A 23242-nucleotide genomic window follows, 5' to 3' on the forward strand; every position below is an offset into this window, starting at 1 on the left:
TTTAGAGTCACTGCATGCCACCTGCACTTCACCTGAAGCTAAGCATGTTCGGCGCCCAGCTCGTACTTGGATAGGAGACCATCTAGGAAAAAGCTTGGTTCACTGCTGGAAGAGATGTTTTTGAGGCCATCAGAAGATGCATACCCTGTGGCGTGTGAATGGATCCCAATGTCCCAATTCTGTTACGAGGACACTGTTCTATAAAAACTGGCACCGTTCTTCAGATGAGATGTCAAATCAAGGACCTGACACTCTGCAGTCATAAAAGATCCGTAAGTAGTTGTACCCTGATGTCCTGGCTAAATTGCCCACAATAGGCTGGTCATTCTGGTCCCCTAATAATCCCCTGTATCTAATTGGCTACCTATCTCTCACCCCATCGCCACCTAATAGCTAATGTGTAGTGAGCATACTGGCACACTCCTAGCTACATGATGGATTGTTCAATAGATACGAGTAGAAAGTGATCACTTCACTGTATTGTATTAACCATGTCCCAAAATAAAGATGGACGTCTTATAATGATACGATAATGGGGTCTGAATGAACACAGTTTGGTGAATCAAAATCAAGCCAAGGGTTTCTGGTTTAAACACAAGTTCCAATACATTTTATGAGCATGGTGTTTAAATGGCCAATTCACTTGCTCCAATTTGGACAAATGTGCACATACACCAGCAATTGTAACATGTCATGCTCTTAAAGGTAAATGTGTCAGCCAAATATACAAAAATAATAATACACAAAAACAAGGAATAATCTGTTGACATTCTAATAATATACGATGTTGGGGTGTTCTCACCTTAGTGTTGATAAAATGAACAGGAAAGTGTGTGTTGGCCACTTTACAATGCTGGCATTATTCAAGTGTTTGAGTGACCCTCTCAGACTTTGTATGGTTTTGAATTTCAATTGCGTTTAGCCAGTGAAGTCCAGATCTTTTCATTGACATTTTCTAGGCTTAAGGGGCTGTCTTAAAAGAATCATCTATCTGAAATATTATGTTGTTTTTACTCACCTAATTGGAATAAATTTTCATTCCTGTGGCTAAAAAATTGTCAGTGTCTAAAGAATTATTTATTAACCTCTCACTTGGCAAAGCAACTGTGTAATAATAGCTGGGGAAAAAAAACCTAAGGACGCTAGTTAAGGTTAGCAGCATCTAAGACAAGACCACCCATAAAATCCACGTCACAGACAATGAAGCATTTCTTTGCTAGAGGTGAGTTGTTCCAGACTCAAAATGAATTAAACTTTTAAAACAACTGAAGAACATTCTGAGTTATAACAAAAGCACAATTAGATGTTTGGTTTGGTAGTGTGAGATAAATAAACCTAGATGATAAAAGTATCTGTTTCTGCTTGAAATTGCACGTCACTTTGGCTGATCCACTTTTTCTAGATGACTGCTTGCATCGTTCAATGCCTCAACAAATTTATAATTAAAATCTCTGACACATTGCTGCACAAGGAAATTGTAAATTGAACAACAGATTAACACAGGACACGGAGAATCTCAAAGTAGATGTGCAACCCTAACAGAGGGACATCATGAAGCCCTGGGAAGTTTGCAACTGTCAACCTAAGGTATTAGAGGTCCTGAACATGATAACGCTGATACATAAACAGTCCTAACAAAGAGAAAAAGGCCACGGAGAACTAGAAGAAAGCCAACACAGCTGAGCCAGGGCTGACAGGTGTCAGCGGTGGGATTTCACAAGGACTAAGTGAGAATGGAGAACAAGTAGCCAACAAGTTCACTGCTAGAACTTATTACTCTTTCTAAAGGTAACTAAGGGATCAGGGTTGTAGTTTCTCTAGGAACCCCTATATGCCACCATCAACACAGAATGTCCAAACCCAGGGGATTGGCTCAGACATAATTACGTGATGAGATATGAAGCCCATTCATTGTCAGAGGGAACATGTGACAGAAGTTAGGCAGTGAGCTGTACAATGGTTAAATGTCAAGGACAAATCACAGCAAGAGAGGCATAACATGAATCTACTGTCACTGAACATCATTTTCAATTATTTTCAGCAATTTTTCCTTTGTTTATTGAATTTTTAAGATCTTTTTACATACCTTGTGTCTCTTTATCTGAAGCTAGCATCACACTGGCTTTACCAGTGCAGCACAGCAATCACATTAACTGATTACATTTGATGCCAACATATTTAAGAGCAAGAGGTCAGTGTTGGTTTTTTTTTTGTCAAATCTTTATGCAAAAAATGAAGACTCCCTGCCGGAAAAGAAAATGGCGTTTAACTTCCTTAGCTAAAATCTCAGGACTAAACTTCTTGTTTTGCCTTGTTAGGCAACTTTGCCCAATCACCACCTTAAGTAGGGTTCAGTTAGGATTACACATTTTAACTTCTATCTTTCAAGAGGAAAAAAAAAAAATATTGCCGATGGCATGCTTGTGGGGGACAGAATTACAATCTGATATTCGAGAAATTTCCGTGTGGTAAGATGATCATGTTGCTTTGTCTGTTTTTGTTTAAAGTTTGTGTGATCCCCATAACAAATCCTTACTTGTGTTTTAGTCAAATAAACTGCATATATTTAAGATTTTTCTGACATTTCCGAGCAGTGTCTTGGGCCCCACCATAATAGTCCTTAATTGTAAAGTTATTGATGTGCCTGTTCCAGTTATTATCTAATAGAAATCAGAAATCGCAGAAATGCAGTGGTGTCACACTATTCATTTTTCCCTTGATTTTTTAGTTATAATCTTAACAAAGTCATAAGGCTGCAGATAGTTGTAACATCTGCCAATTAACACCCATGGTGATTCAGGACTCTGCAACTCTCTGTCTATTGTTTGCAGCAAACAACATCAATCTGGTAAGTAGGATGAGCAAACCACACTGAACTTGCTTTGTCATGAGTTCAGCGAAATCACTGAACTTTGCCGAAGTACATAAAATGCATTGAAATCAATGGGAAGAAGACGAAGTACTAGTTTTGAGCAGTGCAATTGTATTTTGAGTGTCCCAGAAGGCTAGGGAAGTGACTACCAACTATGCCAGACCAATTTATTGTGACCAAATATGTGACGTGAGCTGTGAGGCCTTAAACTACAAAAGACACAAACGGAATGATAAACAAAAACAAAATGTAAGAAATGGCCACAAACTACCAATAAATAAATAAATAAAATAAAGATTGTTGTGAAGCGGAGGCATGTCACTGACTTATTTCACTGTTTAAACTCGGGCACAGCTTGAACATCTTTTTTGTTTTTTGACCATCTGATGTTTCACACTTTTTTTTTTTCATCATGAAGAAAGAGACACATTGTAAACAGTAGTAAATGTTTCATTATTATTATTGGGTTTCATGTGCTTTCTGACGAGGGGAGGGGGATGTCTCCCCCTTTTGACTATTTTTGACTAGTATCTGCAGCATATGGCCAGTTATACAGACAAATTAGCCATGTGGTGCTGCACTGCTAGCTCACAGGAACCAGTTTTATATTTAGAGGCAGTACTTATAATATTCTCATAATGTTCCACTAATGTACTTTTCAAATAAAAATACTGCAACTTCTTTTTTTTTATAAAAAGCATGTGGGGTGGAGATCCGACTGGAGTACCAATCAAGTCATGAAATCAAGCAGATCAGCAACAACCTTACAGTACACATGCATGGAAGTTCTGTGCAATGCTGCTACAGCTCAGTGATGTCATGCTGGACTTGCAAAGCACCATGAAACAATAACAAAAAAAAACATTTTGCATAAGCCAGCCACACCATGAATTTCCAGGAAAATATTTGGCGAACAAGGTCACCAGCAAACACAGCATTTAAGCTGCAAAAAATGCTTTGGTGAATTTCACTGATCACTACTACTGGTGAGTCACAATTTACAGGAATCGGGCTCTTGTGTCTCCGGAAGTTAACGCTCAGCTAGAAGTACAGTGCCAAACAGTAAGAGACCTCAACGGCTGCAAAAATAAAAAAAGAAGCAAAGTGGGCCTAGCACATTAAGCAAAGGGTAATGGTGAGGAGAATTTTTAAAAAATTAGGTGAAATTAAAAAGTGGTGTCCCTCAGGGATTAGTGGTGGGGCTGTTGCTCTTTTTATTATACAATAACCATCGGGATATGAATATCATCAACATCTGGCATTAAGCGGTGATACTGAAGGAGTTGAACCTTTTCAGTTTAAGCAAATCTCAACTGAAGGGTATAAAATTATGAAGGGAATTAGTCCAGTGGATCCCAGTTGTTACTTTAAATAAATTCTTCAACAAGAATAGGGGAACACAGTTGGAAACTTATTAAGGGCACATGCACATAACTATCTAAGTGAACAGAACGGACAAGAGCACTGGCCCGAATGGCCTGTTGTAGTCAAATGTTTCTAATTTTTCTAATGAGTGTTTCAGTTAGGAAATGCAGCTGCGGTGAATCAATGTTTGGAGATAGTACGAATATCTGTTCAATGTTTTGTGTTTGTCGTACCATGACAGGAATGATAAAGAAAAAAGAGGGGTCGAGACTGCAGCTCCACATTGATCGGCTGCCACAATTATTTAACTCTGTGGTACTTTAGGATCTTGATGAAAAGTAGTGAGGAAATCATATAATCAATCACTCCTTGAGCATCTCTGTTGTGTAATCCAATAACACCCTCAGAAGCAACGGGAATTAGCAATGGCAGATGTTGAATGTGACATGCTCTTTGACCTGAAGTTGTGTCAAGTCCTATAGCGTGACACCGTTAGCTTATTCCATAGGCCCAAAAACTTGAGGCCAGACCTACACAGTGCTAGCCACTCACTTTTACAACGCTATCATGACTGGAATGTAGGATTCTACTGTGAATGCTCATTTGAAAAAAACATTAAAAATGATAATAATTGTTGAAGGAACAGCCAAAAAGCAGCACAAGAACTGAAAAATCATAAAATTGCGATACATTTAAAACATGATCTGTATTAAAAATAAATATATATTTTTATAACTTAGTAAGACTAATTGAGCAAGTGTATGCGACAGAAGAAACTCCATGCCTCTCACACTCTATTCCACTTATCTCTAGCTATATTAATTATAAAATTAAAAACGTACTTCAGATCCTGCAGGAGTAGCCTGATGTCTTTAGGTGCTTTGGTCCGAAGAGTAAGCTGACAAGTACAGCGCTTTGTGTTTCTGGCTTTCTGCTCGTTTGCTGACTTTACCAGGCAGCGTGTCATTTGAAAATCCGTTTCCAGCAGCAGTGGCAGCGTTGTAGCATTTCAAGAGAGGGGATGTATGGAAACAGAGACCCATCAAGAAATACAGGCAAGACGCACAGAACCAGACCATAAGCACGACACAGAGCACACAGCACACAGCGCATGAGGGGGGTAAAAAAGGAAAAGGGAGGGAAGGTCCTTCCCCTCGCTGCAACAAGTCCCTGTAAAGAGTTACATGGGCCAGGGAACAGACCTGCAGGGTGCAAGTCTTCTGAGACTTTTCTTTTCTTTTTTTTGTTCATGGCAGGGTCAGCATGCATAGCGGCCAACAATAATCTGAGCAGGGCACAGTGCAAGGCAAACAGAGCGAAAGACAGAGAGAGGTAGAGAGACAGAGAGCGGGACAGAGAGAAAGCGAGCGGCACAACCAGGCATCATCAATACACGTGCAAATATACCTCTGAAACGCTATAGGTGGATGAACAGGAAGGGAGCCGAGCCTGTGGGTGCAGTGGAGGGGGAGGGTGGGAGAAAGAGAAGAGTGTTAAAGAAAGGAACGGCGTGGCCTTCAGAAAGGTATTCTGCATGGGTGGTTCCAGCACTTGAGACAAGAGCAGGGGTTTTATTTTTTCAGTTGGAATTCAAGCTTGAGGTAAAAGATGTCCTTTTCAGAACTCAAGACAACACTTCCGAGGTAAGGTGGAATCTTTTTGTCAATTTATCGCCACCATCACCATTCCCCCCCCAACAAGGATCTCGATTTCTCCACGCCATTCGACACTGACTATTCTGGCGAAGATTTCACGCCCCAGCCACTGGGTGCATTCTAACTGGACGGATGGCTGGAACCAGAAATCTTCATTGAACCCCAAACCCTTCCAACTCCCAACCTTTATGGATACTGGACAAAAGAGCAAATAAGAAATAGAAACAAAGTCGAGTATATGAAAATAAATGTAAACAATAAATAAAAATGAACATGTGAGTAGGCCGTACTTGGGAATGTCTTAGGTCTGCACCGTGAACATTTCTTGACATCAGAACGAGAAAGAGATTGGGGGGAAGGAGAGAGAGATAGAGAAAGAGAGAGAGAGTGAGCAGGAAAGAGTTAACAAATTAAACATAACAAAATGACTGGCGCCAAATGAAGATGGCCAAGAAGCATGTAACCTGCGCTTAGGGCAACGGAAAAAAGCACAAGGTTCCACCTTAACAACGAGAAACGGGGATGCAAAGACGGTGGGCGGGGCTTAACTAAGCCAATCTCTTCCATTGTAATGGTCAAATTTCATCTTTTCGCTTGTTATTCGTTTATTATACTTGACTACTTTTGGAACGGAGGGTAGGAGGTGGTTTGGGACGGGGAGACGGAGGAAGAAAAAACAAAAAAACATGAACATTGTAAACATCTCTTGCCCCATTTAAATGAAACCCCTGCTGGATTGAAAAAAGAGGGAAAAAAAAAAGAAGGATAAGATGGGAATGAAAAAGACAAGTTTTGAGTACCAGCCAGCGTGACGACAGAAAAAAAAAAACAAAAAAACAAAAAAAGGAAGAAAACAAACAAAGAAAAAAGAAACTGAACATCACCGGGAGAAATCGTACATTTACTCTGAGAGAGCATCCCTTCACATTGCCTTCTAGGTGATCTCTGAGCTCCTCCAGTTTTCGATGGAGCTACATGTAAACATCAAAAAATGGGTTGAGAGAGCAAGCTGGTTGCAGTCTTTTCTAGAAGTACAGAGACATACATTGTTGCACTGGTTTTGACAAAATACGGAGAGGAGAACATAAAAAACAAAAAAAGAAAGAAAGCAAGAAAAGAAAGCTGTCACTTGAAGTGCAATAAACATCCATGCTGCTAAAGAATCAACTTGTCAAGAGACTGTGTAATGCTGCTGTTCTGTGGGTAGGGGGCGATGAAGCGTTCCTTCAGATGGACAAGGGGCTTGGAAGCCTGCTTAGCCACACCAGCTACCCAACAGCTGGAGGGGAAAAATAATAATAATAATAATAATAATAATAATATATATATATACCAAAACACAACAACAAAAGGGACAAAAAGGAGGGGAGTGGGGAGGAAATCTAGAAAAGAAAGCAGAAAGAAAAATCAAACCGTGCTGAGGTTGGAAAGCAAAACAGAAAGGCAACAATGATTTGCACAAAACAACGGGCTTTTGCCTTACCTTTACCATTTTAGGAGACAGGACAAAATTACATAAAAAAGGAAGACAAGCTGGAGTTGGCTTTCCAAAATTTAAAACTTCATGCAACTCATAGATTAGACCCAATCTTGAGCGTTTGCGTCCACTTGAGACCGCAGGCACCTCATGTCAGAATGCCCCCCGGCGACTCCGGCTAAGCTCCTAGGTGTGTGTGTGTGTGTGTGTGTGGATGTAAGTGCAGGTGAATGATCATCAGTCACTGTTTGATCCACGGAAATGCAAGCATGGGCACAAAGAAAAGGCTTCCAAAGAAAACTTACAGGATGGCTTGTCCTAGAAGAAAGAAAGCGTGGCAGCGGGGGGTGAGGAGGAGGTGGGCAGAAGAAGGTGGCATTTAGCGACCCAAAAGCAAAAAAAAAAAACAAACGATATAGATATATATAGATATATATAAATCAATACAATGAAGACGTGACGATGGCTGATGACTGGACCACACTGCTAAAATTCTGGCCAAATTATTCCTATTTAACAAAAGACCCTGACAATGGTGTACACAATAGACTGTTGAATGGAGGACACGTAATGGATGTGCACCCTACAAGTGCCAAAAGTCCCACTTCTCTACTGTTTCCCCGAACACAGGCATTTCTGCGGACACATCAAATGACTTACCAATCAAGGAGTATGGTGGGGAACGAAAACTGAGTGGGGAGGCAATTGTTGGCCAATCCATCAATCAACCCAAACTGAACCACCATAATTTAGGCTCCATGTAGAGTGGAAAAAAGTGAATTTATGCTCAGTTTGTGTTGTGAGGTTGCTCTTTGTGAAGCACTAAGCATCAGTGCTCATTAGAAAATGTGTCGTATGCCATAAGAGATGACTGACTATTCTCACTCTGATGCTATACCCGAAGGAAAACATACCAACACAAATCATGGGCAAAAGCGGGAACATATCCCTCAAACAAGCGAGAACTGTAAGCCATATTACCAGACTTCTAGTCGGAAAAGGATGTCAAACTGCAGCTGGTGATCTCGTCGCCTGAGCATGTCAGATTATAAAACCAGAAATCATCGGGTATATCAAATTAGATGACTATACTTAATGACTTTTCAGTACAGTTTCCCATTTCCAAAGTATAGCAAGCTTGCACCCTTTTGTAACAGCCAATAATGTGCTGCCTGACAGAGCCGGTGTCCGGGAGAAGCCTTTAACAGATATGGAGAATTCAGTCACACGTACGGCCTTTCTTTCTTTCTTTCTCTTTCTTTCTTTCTTTCTTTCTTTCTTTCTTTCTTTCTTTCTTTCTTTCTTTCTTTCTTTCTTTCTTTCTTTCTTTCTTTCTTTCTTTCCTTCTTTCTTTCTTTTTCATTTCCAATGTGGTATGTAAAACACGCAACATCCAACAGACAAGCCTCTCTTTGATTTGCAAGCTCTAAAACACCCATATTCCTTATTCCTTGTCACTGCATTATAGGCATTGTACTTCTGGGACCTTACTTTTATTCTATGTTAATTAGTATTCCCTAATTTTAATTCTTATTTATTTTGTCTTTTTTCTCCTTCTTCACCATGAAGAGCACTTTGAGCTACATTGTTTGTATGAAAATGTGCTAAATAAATAAATGTTGTTGTTGTTCCGGGTGAACGCTCATTGGTTGTCAGCTCTCACGTACACACATGTCCACCCTTATGGGCGTATGACGCAGACTGGTTGGAATGAGTCACTGGGTATGCTGTGCCTGCCTCTGATGTGCTAAGATTATGTTAATGAAGTCGATGATAGAAAATCACTGGGAAAAAAAATGTGACATGGCCTTATGTGACACACTAAAAGTATGTGGGCACCGCTAGTAAAATTTCTTGAAGGAGACAGACTTAAGTTAAACAGATCTACATGAGGAGACCTATAATTTTTGACGTCAGTGGGTCATCTGAAGACTAGAAGAGAAAACACTAAAATATGAAATCTATATCTAGCATAAATTTGAGAATCTAAGGTCTCAGGCCTGGGTAAATATTTTATACTCCTAACAAAATGTGACATTTTCCCTGGCTATGGACAGCCATCATGTGATGTGTTTTGAATGTATTAGCTGACCAACAGAAATTCTTCTAGCAGTAAGAACACACACGCATTTGAGAAATATGAGGCAGTGAGATGTACTGTAGGTCCAGGGCACAAGACGACTACCACTGTGAGCCTGATGACTGACAACATGAAAGTTTCCAAATGTGAAAGGCAGGAGATATTTCACTTATCTATTCACTCATCAATTTCCTTTATGAAGCCTCCAGTCTGAATTGGTTCACAGCGACCAACCGCCTGTCCCTCTCAGTAGCGCTGGACACAAGAGAGGAGTTTGTCTGGAGCGAGGAGCCGAGCCGATGCTGTCAAAGAATCTTAAAGGAATAAACTGACAACTAAACACCAGGACATTTCCCAGGGATAGAGATGAAAAAATGGATCAAAAGGAAATATGTCTTAGCGGACTTTTGACTAATAAAAACTTTACCGTGATAAGCACTGATTTATGACAAGTGGGAAAGTTTCCAGCAAATTTCACATTGTGAGGGTAACTGATTAACCATTTTAAAATTTCCTTCTACAACGGTTACCAAAATTCTGACATTTCCTGTCATGAGGGGGTTCAAATCCTTGTTTAATGTCTTTTTTGCTAATTGTTCATTCTTTGATTTATTTGAATGCTATTTTTGTTTATTATTTGCTTTATTTCTTATACTTGTGTTATGTTCCTTGTGTTTTGTGGGCAGTTCGGCACGAGGTGGGGCCACCTTTTTATCACCTCAAGGGATTGACCTAAGCCCTATAAAGGTTCGGTAACCAATAGTCCCTTGTGGTTGAACCTGGGAGTTGGTGAAGGTTTATTGTGATTCTAACTGTGCTTTGATGCTTTTGTGGTTGATTGGATTTTTTGAAATGTTTGCTCTATTCTTGACCACTCTCTGAATTTTCTATTGGGACTTAGCCTTTTTAGGCAATTCTGTTTTGCCTTTTGTGCTCCATGGAGCTTCTTGTTAGTACAGAGTATTTTTGTGAAGAATTAATTTTTTTATTTACAAAGGATCTGTGTGTGCCTGTGTTAAATGGTGGGTTTGATAGGTTCTCCCTCAATTGATAATTTTTCAAAGGTTTTAGTATTTATGTGCTTTGGAACTCTTGAGAATCATAACAGAGGCAGCTTTGTAACCAACTGAATGGTGACTGTAATGCCTGTAAGTAGGCTTTCTGCTTCCTTCTTTAGCAATTGTTTAGGACTTGACTTCTGATACTAGCCCTTTACTTATATATGATGACATAATCTCTGTAACTCTCTTTTGTATTAGATGGCTTCACTTTATGGAAAAATCTAAACAGTTATGACAACAGTATTCAAGATTCAAGCAATACTGTCTCATGGATGCTATTGGAAGTTCAAACTTTTATGTAAACTTCATAGATCAAGTTGCCTTGTGTAAGAGACTGTAGACATGCAGTAGGTTGGGCATACCCTGCATGATTTTACTCCGTAGTTCAAGCTCCTGACTGGTTTATCAACTAGGCACAAAATCACATGGAAGTTGTTGAATGCCACAATGACACTACTTTCAGGGTATGGGATCTAGGAACCTAACCTGAGATCGAATTCTGACCTGATTCAAGGGGCTTAACAGGGTCACCGTTGGACATGTCAAAACAATTCAGTCACTGTTGGCTTGAGTTCATCAGGTGTGAGAGGTCATTTAACCTGATTCTCCATGGTTATTCCAATCGACTAATCTGGAAGTGGGATCAGTGTTTATGCTTTTGCAGACATGGCTGCAAAACATTTGTGGATGCATGAATAGGAGGAAATATTGGTGAAATTGCAGCAAGAGAACAATCCACTTTGTGATAGTTCTTCTAAGGAATATCATAATAGCATTTTCAAAGAAGAAAAACCGAGAAGCATTGCCCAAAAAGCTATAAATTACTGGTAGGAGTGCATTTGGTATTTTAAACAGGTTAACACGAGCGAAGGTAGTCTGCCAGTCACAAGATACAGGCTAAACAACAGAACACTGACAATGGGATTAGCTAAAGTTAGTGTACTATAAAAACAGGAATATCACATCATTCTTCAGTGTCAAGCAACGTGGGTGACAACACAACACAGTTACATGTGAGATTGTTCTAAAGGCCTCCAAACTTTAGTGAAATTTTAAGATTGCATAGAGTATGCATGACCCCAATCAGCTATCACAACAATGAGTGGGGTACCAGAACTCCCAGTCTCGCAACATGTCAGGAAAATTGCACTTATGATGATCAAGAAGCTTCCTACTCTGAGAGGTGGGAGACTTTAACTAGTAAGAAACGTTTATGAGTGAGACCTAACTGCCATTTGACAAAACAGTGTCAGAGACTTTGGCAAATTTTGTAATGTGCGAATTTGGAAATGTGGACCAACAAGACACTTCCTAATGTGGGTGCGAGCAGAGTCCAACAAGAAACCTCTTCAAGTGAGAGTTGTGAGAAACTGAACAATGAAAAAGTCCATTTGCAAGAGGTAAAAGACGTTCACGAAAGAGATATTTCCTACTGTGGATATTAACAGAGTCTTGACCAATCACAGATTTACTCTTGACCAATATGACACCATTAGGAAATTTACATCTATAGGGTTTGCAGACTCTTGATCAAAAGCAAACTTTCCACACTGAACAGCAGGAGATGTTTACCAAAAGGAAGCTCATTACAGTAGGGCACCTCTGACCAACATTAACTTTCGTAGACTGATGTGGAAGTGTGACCAGCTCATGTGGCCAAATATAAATAGGATACTTCTAACATTAGAATTAGATAAGCAACTACCAGCTACAAGATGCATGCTAATTGCACATGTCTGACTGAACAGGCAAACATTTGATTAGGAATTTTCTTGTTGTATCCAAATGATTTTGGCTCAACAGCGGGAATCCCCCTAGTAGGTAGGATTACAATATTCCTATACATCCTAACATTCAGCACGTCTACTGTGTGAAACAAAAGTTGCTCATATACTGTGGCAGACATAAGCAAGCTAGGGACACCTTCAGGGCTTAGCCAAGGTAAGTGATACCAATCCATACTACAAACAATCTTAAAGAACATTAGGATGACGAATCATGTCACCTCCACCATGTTCCAGGACATCCTACACCTTCCAAGGTCATCATAAAAAAAGTCTGACAACAAGAAGTGACCATTCATTTATGGAACCACAACTGAAGGAGCCAGGCCTCCAAATCAGTCATCAGATCTTGATGGCATTTGAGTGTCATTTTGGCTATGTTGCTTTTAGTTCTTTTCGCTTACTTACTCTAACATCTTCTGCTGTTGCAGCAACATTTCATTTTGTCCTCTTCATCTTCTGCCTCCTGAGGCCACCAACACTTTGAGACCTACTGGAAAGTGGGCACTAAGGTATTGGAACAACCTCGCTACAAATGGAAAAGCATTCTGTGTGAGCAGCTCAGCAAAGTACAACGCAACAAGAAAATCACATGAACAGACAAGATCAATGCAACTGTTTTCTGAATTTTTACCATAAACCTGGGTTTTGGGTTCAAAGTTTTAACTCAACAAAGACTTAGAGAACTTAAGTGTTGAAATGTAGCCTATCTCAATCCTGCTTTAGCAATTTCAGTTTTTATTAGATGACTACAAAGTGCTTGTCAAGTCAGAGAGCGTCACACGGAGAAACTGTGATATTTGATAGAAGTTTATTGTACACTTGCACTATAATCACCTGCTACAGGAATTTTCTCAGTTATTATTTGTGATGTCACTCCTATGCGTGTTCTTATTTCTGATCCAAATTTTGAGAGAAAGCCCAGTTTGCTGTTGATTTCCTTCTCCATCCCACAATATTTAAAGATGTGATTTTAAATACAGTGCAACTCCCTTTATGCTAATTTAAATTTGACATCATAAAATGAAACGAGAGGTCTGAATTACAGCACTTGGTCAGATTAAGGAAACAAAATTGGCCCCAAATTCTCTCATAGGGTGTTTCTATGAGTATGCTTACATGAGCTTTAATAACCTGCTAATTCACAGAGCGTCTGCTCCACAAATGCAATGTATACCCCCCATTGTGATTAGAGAACCCGGCATAACACACGTAGATTTCTCTATGATTAACCCAGTTATGTGACCATGCAAACCCCTAACTGGGTTTATAGTTAAGGATTTTGTAGTCTTTACATGTCCATTGCACACTTTGCTTCGCATACACATCCAGCAGCTATGGGTAGACAACGGTGGAAGTGTCCACAAAGATAAATTTCCTGAGGAAAATGCTTGAGCGCTGGGATTACTCCTTCTCACGGTTGAAATAATCTTTCTTAATATTTCAGAAATTGATAAATTTATGTTGATGAGCTGAACGTACAGTACTAGGCTTAGCAGCACAATCTCAGGAGATGCAGGCTCCATGCTTGTTTTCGAGTTCACGGTGCCCATTGATGATGTTTAATCTTTGTTTTAGGGCATTTTCGTGACATTGGAGCATTTTGCCAATGCTAAACTCTCTAAGTGGACTTGCGCATGTAAGCTGAGGGTTTCAAGAAACCAGGTTTTTGCTTTAACCAGGTTACTTACCTTATCCCGGTTTTATGCACTGTCACATGTGTGCACATGGGAGACAGCTTAAGGACTTTAGTGACAGTAATTATTCGCAGTAAAAGAGGTTGGTGCTACGTTCTAATGCCTTCTCTTCTCCTCCACCTGCAGAACAGAAGACTGACAGCCACTTCATCGCTGGCAACCCTTCCGCTGTCCATAGACCTGTCACATGACCAAATAATCTGGGAGCAGGCCATTTTGTTTCCTGTTCTATCCTGAACTTGTCTCTGCAATTACTGTGTGATTTTTGTTTTTTTCAAAACCTTCAGTTGTACAGGGTCACCAGGGTGGTTCCCCAACTCCTTATCTTTGTTGGTCTCCTCTTTTACAGCACTCTGTGACATTTCGAACTGAGAGATTCATAATTCCTATATTTCCCATAGATAATGCAGCATGGGCACATCACGGTAAAATGGCATGTAGACAAGTTCACATTCATAGCATCTCTGGTGGTGATTACAAAAAATGGCAAGGAACACAACCTTTGAAACTGCGCCTGTGAGGAGTTTGATGTTCTATCACACTGAGCAATAAAAAATACATAAAAATAACGGTCACTGAGTACAACAGGAGGGATGTCTGAGTCTCATCTCCTTGAGCACCTTACAGTCACATCACTAAGATGATTCTTCATCCCACTTAAGGAACGCAATGCTTGAACTCTGCCTGTAACACAAATTGATCAGGTCTCGTTACACCTGGTCAGAGTCACCTATGACATCACCATGGCCCTCTGGGGAGCAGTCATGCCAGGGGAAAACTGCAAAACGGTGTGAAACTCTTCATTGAAGATTCAACCCTCAGCTCCCCCGCCCAGACCCACCCTGTCAAACTGTGGCCAGCCTGAGGAATGGCACTGTGAGATGCAGAAAGGAAAAGAATGAAATGCCAATGAGTGTGACAAATGGTAGGAGAAATGAGGAAAACAGGAGAAGCTGCATTGGAAAGTTTGGCAAAGAATTTTTTAAACATATTTACTTTGAGGGATCCGACTCTACTAGCAACTCCTTTGATTTCGTCCGGCCGTCTAATTTGCTACAATGGGGTGGAGGGAGAGGGGGGGGAAAGGGAGGGGGGAAGGGGGAAAAACGGCAGAAGACAGAAGAATAAAGAAAAAAGGTGAACTTAAACGGCATCCAACATTTTGTTTCCAGCAAAAGCATGCATGACATTTTCCAACGCTGCCTCTAGCGATGGGCGACTCCTTGCTGGCTGACAGGTGGAACTGAAGATGTTCGCTTTGGACCGAGGAGTTTCGGTCACTGCATTCTAAAGTGAACTCTACTTTTCTTTGCTTGTTGAAAGGTGCTATATTGATGGATTCATTTTAATAATTTGAGCATATGGGGGGGGGGGCGGGGGACTCGACTTTAGAATGTGAATATAAAGCATACTTGAGTTTAAATGGCTTTCTGTTGCAGAACTTTTATGACAACGCTACCTAAGACAGCAGCTGCTGGTAGCAGTTGTACCCACAAACTGCTCAAGATGGTAAAAAGTTCATTTACTTATTGGCTTTCCAATATATTTAGCAGCCTCACTGCCTCGAGTGGAGTCGCCCATCACTAACAAGGGCTTCTAGCAAACAGAGAGACTTTCTTTTTTACATGAATTATAGACATTCCCCTAATTTAAAACAAAAACAGTGATGATTATTATTATTATTATAATAATTACCCCTCCCCCCAAAACAACAACACAGTTAATCATTTGCTGGCTCCAGGCGTGTGGTGAGAGTGCCATCTGTCACGTGCCTCGCCTGTCACATTCTAAGGTGGGTGCCTGACTATGCCATTTGATAAGCAAAGACTGACCCTACCATCCTTGGACTGCAATCAGCGACTACATTTGTCAGTACTGACTAAACCTGCTCCAAGCCAATAATTCTTTAATAATTCTTTGCATTTATATAGCGCTTTTCTCACTACTCAAAGCGCTCAGCAATTGCAGGTTAAGGGCTCTGCTCAAGGGCCTAACAGAGCAGAGTCTCTTTTGGCATTCACGGAATTCGAACCGGCAATTTTCTCCAATCATTAGCCTCAGAGCTACCACTCCTCCTAATGGCTCAAATGGTTATTTGAAAGCTCCAGGGAAGTGTGAAGGACACTTGGCCCTGCAAAGCCATCGGTCAGCCATAAGTTGCTGTAAGTGAGAGGTTCCGGAATGTTTTTAAAATGGCATGGCTTGAGAAATGCCCACTCTGCCAGCTGGAATGCTTCAAACGGGTGCTCAGCATTATTCAAGGCACTATATTCTCTTGTTTCGACAAACTTTCTAGGAAAAGTAACCTCATCTTCAAAGCTGTTTAATCCAACTTACAGTCCTGGGATAGTGTTGGCAAGGAAAGGAAAATCCATCAATTTTCTGGACCAGTTTGGCAGTCCTGGGAGCAAGGCAGGTGCCAACCCTAAACAAGATGGCAGTCCACTGTACGGCACACACTCACAAAGACACACTCAGCTAAATAATCTAAAGTGCGTGTCACTGGGATGTGTGTGCAAACTGGAGAACAGGTCAAAGAGATTGGAACAAGGACACAGGCACAATATACAAATGCCACACGGATTGGGAAATCAAGTCTAAGGGCCAGAACTCTAGACCACCCTGCTACTGAGGATGTTGTATACAGTAAAAAGGAATCGCTGTGTGAGAATACTCGCTGTGTAAGGGGCTATAAGTATAAACTGTTACTGGCTAAATGGTTATATATGGTAAAAACTGCTGAATATAAATCGGGGGACGTTATACTCCGACTACATAACCCACTAGTGAGAACTATCCTGGAGTACTGTGTGCAGTTCTAGTCACTCCGCCTCAAGAAAGACATAGCAGCACTAGAAGCTGTGCAAGAGGTGAGCATCCAGGTGCATCATGGGACTTAAGGATATATCCTACTCTAGCAGATTCATAGAATTAAACCTTCTTAGTCTGCGCAAAGGAGACTGTGTGAGGCCCTAATGGAGGTCCTCAAATGCGTCAAAAAAGCAGATCCGGAAGAATTCTTATAACCTAATGGTGAAATACGTACTCGAGGACATCAGTGTAAATTAGGGGGACATGCATTTAGAACTGTGGGACTCTGGATCAAACTACAAAGACCTGATGTTGAAGCAGAAACCTTGAGAACCTTTAAGAAGAGTCTGGATGAGATATTGGGACAGTTTAGCTAATAAACAAACAAACAAGCAACAAAGGGACTGAAGTTCTTACGTTTCTTAATATATGTTGTGGTACTCGCTATGAAAGGTGCTATATACAGTTTAATAAACACTAGACAGTTTTATATATAAATAAAAATTTGAAAGAATACTTCAATATATAATATATAAATATGCAATGTGGCACTCCCAATGGAGCCAAGAAAAGACCAGAAACGAGAAAGGGCTATATAAAGGGAGAGCAACCAACGACAAATCGCCACCCATTTCCATGAACCTGAGGTTTCCAATTTTGCCTGAGCAATAGGGGAACTCCTGCCACTCTAGTGAGTAAGCAAGCTTGTGAACTTCTAACCTAAATTGGGAAGGTATCACGTTACAGAGCAGAACCCTTGCTACATGGAGCACTCAAAACTCAACACAATTAAAAGTAAAAGAACAAACCTACAGTCTTTCTGGGTCTACCTAATGGGGTCAAAACTTGGGTGTAATGGCCGTTCCACCTGTTCTTTAGAAGGTGTATTCCACCTGATGCTAAGCATGTTTTGGTCTGGCCATTACTTGGATGGAAATTGGCAAGGTAAAAGCTTGGGTGGCTGCTGGAAGAGGTGGTGGTGAGGCCATCACTGGGTGCTTACCCTGTGGTCTGTGTGTGGAATCCAAGGCCCCAAAGCAGTGACGGAAACAAAGTGCTGTAAAAATGGGTGCCATCCTTCGGATGAGACATAAAACCGAGGCCCTGACTCTATGTGGTCTAACAAGATGGCTGAGCATTCTTCATAAAGACTAGGTTGTACCTCAATGTCCTGGATAAATTACCCACCTTGAACATGTTCATTTTGGCCCACAATAATCCCTGGTCCCTTATTGGCTAACTATCTCTCTCACCCTGTAAATACCTGATAGCTAATGTGTGTTGAGCATACTGGCACAAGAATGGCTGTCATCATATAATCCAGGTGCACACTGGTGGTGGTTAAAGTACTGTCTATGTAAAGTGTTTAGAAAAGCTCGCTCTCTCTCTCTCTCTCTCTCTCTCTCTCTCTCTCTCTCTCTCTCTCTCTCTCTCTCTCTCTCTCTCTCTCTCTCTCTCTCTCTCTCTCTCTCTCTCTCTCTCTCTCTCTCTCTCTCTCTCTCTCTCTCTCTCTCTCTCTCTCTCTCTCTCTCTCTCTCTCTCTCTCGCTCTCTCTCGCGCTCTGTCTCTCTCGGGCGCTCTCTCGCTCTCTCTCTCTCTCTCTCTCTCTCTCTCTCTCTCTGGAAGCTCCTTTAAAATGCAAGGCTGTTCTCTCCAAAAACACATGGCTGTTTCTATTAAATTATGAGTCTCTCCCTGCTGTCTTTTCTCTTCTCCATAACATATATTAATAACATTTGGGCTGCTACCTCCTAGTGGTTTTGCACCCTCTGCTCTGGCAGGGTAATAAATGCCAATGCTGCAACAGCCATCTGTTTGTAAATTATAAGGGCCTGTCTCGTTCTACACTCTGTGCTAGACTGGGCACCTCTTTCCAAATGCAAGGCACTATACTACTCAAGTAGGCCTCAACAAACACTTTATAGTATGACGTTTCACCATTTAAAATAAACACAGCATACAAGAAGGGCACTAAATAAACCATACTGACTGTGAAAGTCACTACATACCACTTAGACATATACAGTCATGTGGAAGAGTACACCCCATGGGAATTGATGACTTTTTTAACATGTTTTAACCGACAAACATCGGATAGTCATATAAACAGTGGCAACAGATAATGGTGATATACTTGAAGTAATGACACCCACACTGATTGGCAATAACATTAAAACCACCTGCCTAATATTGCACAGGTCCCTCTCATGCCATTAACACAGATCTGACCCATTGAGGCATGGACTCCACGAATCCTGTGGAGGAGCCCTGTGGTAGCTGCACCAGGATGTTAGGAGCAGATTGTTTAAGTCCTGTAAGTTACAAAGTGGAGCCTCCATGGATCGGACTTGTTTTTCTGGCATATCCCATGGATGTTTGATTGAATTGAGATATGGGGAATTTGTAGGCCAAGTCAACCCTTGAACACACTCTGGTCGGTCTGTGGCTACACAGCGAGCTGCGATGCACTGGGTGTTCTGACACCTTTCTCTCATGGCTAGCATGATGTTTTTCAGCAATTTGTGCTCCAAGTGGCTCTTTTGTGGGATCAGACTGGACAGGCTAGCCTTCATTCCACACATGCATCAATGAGTTTTGGGAACCCATGACCATGTAACCACCTTAACTGATTGTCATTCCTTGGACCACATTTGGTAGGTACTACCCACTGCACAAGACCTGCTGTTCTGGAGATGTTCTGACCAACTCATCCAGCCATCAAAATTTGGCATGTCACAGTTGCTCAGATCCTTAAGCTTGCCCATTTTTCATTCTTCCAACACATCACCTTGAAGAACTAACCATTCACTTGCCCCCTGGGATATGCTACTCCTTGACAGGTGCCATTGGAATAAGATAATCAATGTTATTCACTTCAACTGGCAGTGGTTTGAATGTGGTGGCTCATCGGTATAAAATTGACCTGGTGTAGTCATTTTCATAATTTAAACGAAGAAAAGTGCAGATTTGACATGTGGAAAAAGTAAGTGTGCCTCTCCATTTATCACCACTTGAAATCCATCAAATTAGAATCAGGTGTTCAAGATGAGGTGCCAATGATTAGAATCTCCTTGTGTAGTCTGCCAGGTGGCCCTGATCATCTCATTTAAACTGAGCAATGGGTTAGGTGCCCATGGCTCAACTTGACCCATAACTTTCTTTCGAAAGTAAAGGGTGGGCAGAGAGGGGCTCAAAAATAATAATCTTGGGCATTTAGAATGTAGAAATTGTGGAGAATCTCATGAATGATATGTAATGAATATGAAGTGCTCGTCCCGATGGAGGCTCCCCACCAGGCTAGAAATGGAGTCAAAGAAGAGGAATCTTTTAGCCAGCACAGCAGAGCAGAGACCTAAAAGTGCCAGCACTGTGCTCAGATAAGCCTTGGTACTCCTTTCATCACACCAAGGTTCAGATTCACCTTGGCAATGTTCTCAAGGACTTTCTTGCCTTCTTTATATTTGGTCCATTCATTATGTGTGTCTGCTGTTGTTCAATTTGGAGGTTGCTATTGACCAGAGCTTATCCCAGCAGACTTAATGAAATGGCAGCAACCAACGCTGGAATGGGTGCCAGCCTGTCACAAAGCATACCTACATTTACACCCAGTAGCACTGGGTTAATAAGCTGCTATATGTCATGTAGGAGGAAAAGCCCACATACAGAGAGTCAACAGGCAAACTCCACACACAGAGAGCCGAGGCTGGGAACTGAGCCCGCTCACCTGGGGTTGTGAGGCAGAAGCAAAATAAAGATGGCAAAATGTACAAAAGCCACACAGGCAGTGGGGTGGGCTGGTATTGGAAACCAATCTCCGGGATTTGCAAGGCACTAGCTCTGACCACTGAGTCACCATTCTGCTCCCAATTCGTAATCAAAATGAAAAATAGTTTAAAAAAGAAAAAACTTAATAATAAGCAAGAAAGTTTGTCTGTCCCAATGTTTTGTTACAACACTGTCACGAAGTGAGAGGAAGAGTAAATTTTCAAAAGCTACAGTTTTGGTAATTAATAAAAAAATGTAAATGTGAGAGCATGAATTGAAAAATTAAGGAAAACCCTAAAACAGTAAATTCTAATTTAATTCGGGAAAAATGTATATATCAAGGTTGTGAGAAATGTGGCAACACTGTCACGTCATCCACACATGATCAAAGCTACTGTCCTAACTGGAATCGGAAAGGAAGAGGAGGTTTTCATTCCACGTATATCTATGATTTCCAAAGAACTCCCTTTCAAATTAAAAGGACTTCAATCCCCAGTTTCTTGTATTTACAATGTCCATAAATAAAGCGTAAAGACAATCACTTAAAGTTACTGGAGTTAACCTCAAAGAACCATGCTGTTCACATAGCCAACTATACGTCGCCTGTTGCAGAGTTGGATCAGTAAAGAGTTTATATATTCTTGCTCCTAATGGCAAAATGAAAAATGTTGTGTATCATAAGGCACTCATGGCATGATTCATGGCAACTATAATCTGTTATTCATTAATAATGGCAGTTTGAGTTTTCAATAATATTCGAATAATAAATTAATTGCCAAATAATAAATGGAAACTGTTTCACTTTTTTCTCTCCCAAGCAATAGCTGGGCATCCCCCATAGTAATTTACAAACTTGACATGCCAAAAAGTACTTGGATATCTGATTTATATTTCTGTTTCACCGACGTGAGCCACCTGATTCAAATTAAGCCACACTTTCCAAAACGGTTCAGCCAATGGCATCTGCCAGTTCAGAACTAATGAGCTAATAAATATGCATTTTGATTTGATCAACCAATGTGATCCTATGAATCAGACTTGCAGTGAGACAACTTGGACTAGCAAATGGGAAGGCACAATTTCAAATCCATGATGCTCCAGTTACGGTGCAAAAGTCAAAATGGTTCAGCTAAAGGGAACCTCTGACTCAGATGTGACATGGGCCAATGAAACTATTTGACTAAAGGATACAGACTGGCAGGGGGCTATTGAAGAATCTAGTGGTGAAAAAACTGTGCTTGCCACCATGGTTGTATTGTTCTAATCTGTTAGGCCCCCTTTCGGACTTAATGGGGTGTCTCTCACATTCTAGCTTAGGGTTCTTAAACTCCGATCCTGGTGGGCCACAGTGGCTGCAGGTTTTCATTCTAACCATTTTCTTAATTAGTGACCTATTTTTGCTGCTAATTAACTTTTTCTGAATTAATTTTTATTGACTGGCTCTTAATTGTTTCTTTTTCCTTAACTAGCTGCCAAACAATAGTGAGATACAAAATGAGCCAAAACAGGACCAGCAAACTGTGTCCATCATACAATATCTGAAAACAAAGAAAGATGAAGGTCTCAGGGATGTTGATCTGCTCAGGTCCACAAAACATTTTAACAGTGCTCTTAGAAAAGAGAAAATCAACAATTTCAGAAATGTCTGCTATTGCACAATGAGAGCAGCAGACAAGCCATGGAATTAAAGAACGAGTTTAATTAACGACAAGACTCGGCACCTAATTAGGCAACTGGTTGGAGTTTGAGGTCTTGACTTAGTTGGTCTTCTGTTGGCTTACTCACCTCATGTTTCATTTCTGTTTGGGTGCCGTTTAAGAAAAGAAATGAAGCAATTCAGTGGAAAGATGAAGAAATTCAGGGGAACAAATTTTTAAGAAAAACAAGTCAATTAGAAAAGTTAGTTAGCAGCAAAAACTGGTCACTAATTAAGAAAAGTGTTAGAATGAAAATCTGCAGCCACTGCGGCCCTCCAGGACCAGAGTTTGAGAACCCTGTTCTAGCTTATGACAGATCAAATGAATTTATTCTGAATATTTGGGCATGTGTCTTAATGACGTTATTTTCAGTACTGACTGGGAAGCGCACTTGACACTACTTCAGCCTATCCTCAACAGCTTAAGGGCAGGATGGTTTAACTGTTAGTGCAAAGAGGTGCAAATTAAGTGAGTCAGAAACTCACTACCTTGGTTATTCCATAGTTAGGGGTTAATCAAACCACAAATGAAAAAGATTGGGAAGGGGCTTATGTATCCGCATCCAGGGACACCAAAGCAGCTCTGTGCTGTCTGGCAGGTTATAATAGATGAGGTACAGTATTCCTAATTTTGCTGATCAGGCTGCTGATCTGACTGATTTGACAAAAAGGACCTAAAAAGCTCAGTATTATCTGTTTGGACAATCTTAAGAGAGCTTTTTACCAATTTTAAATGTGCTCTTTGTTTTTACCCTGTCCTGCAATATCTGGACTCTACCAAGGATTTTATCCTGCAAGTGATAGCGCAGCCTGATCAATTTTGGATCAGCCAGTAAGAATCTCTGATTTGGACTTGAGGTCAGCCAATGAAAGTGCTTCTTCTGATTTGGACCAGCCAATGCAAGGCACTGATTCAGATGTGAAAAGAGCCCATGGAGAGATGTATTTGGTTTTGGGTCAGCCATCTAGCTTGATTTAT

At 40.8% G+C, this 23242-nt stretch overlaps 2 protein-coding genes across 12 annotated transcripts in view; both read right to left on the reverse strand.

Annotated features, from left to right (window-relative positions):
- si:ch211-10a23.2 (Galectin-related protein A-like) overlaps positions 1-23242 on the reverse strand; it is a 493745-nt gene that overhangs the window by 359904 nt on the left and 110599 nt on the right. The gene's annotated exons all lie outside the window — the stretch shown is intronic.
- The window catches only part of LOC114666444 (gephyrin), a 415661-nt gene that overhangs the window by 75165 nt on the left and 317254 nt on the right, over positions 1-23242 (reverse strand). For 2 of the 11 annotated variants that reach the window (XM_051920116.1, XM_051920114.1), the window contains exons 9-11: positions 14988-15044; positions 6792-6863; positions 5645-5686 (exon numbers count right to left, since the gene is read on the reverse strand). The exons of 1 other annotated variant lie outside the window; for it this stretch is intronic. In XM_051920116.1, coding sequence (XP_051776076.1) covers positions 5645-5686; positions 6792-6863; positions 14988-15044 — 171 coding nt within the window. The remainder of the gene's footprint in view (positions 1-5644; positions 5687-6791; positions 6864-14987; positions 15045-23242) is intronic. 8 more of the 11 variants (XM_051920120.1, XM_051920117.1, XM_028821307.2 and 5 more) reach the window with 6 other exon arrangements.

The sequence above is a fragment of the Erpetoichthys calabaricus genome, chromosome 16, assembly GCF_900747795.2.
Source record: "Erpetoichthys calabaricus chromosome 16, fErpCal1.3, whole genome shotgun sequence".
Lineage (NCBI taxonomy): Eukaryota > Metazoa > Chordata > Cladistia > Polypteriformes > Polypteridae > Erpetoichthys > Erpetoichthys calabaricus.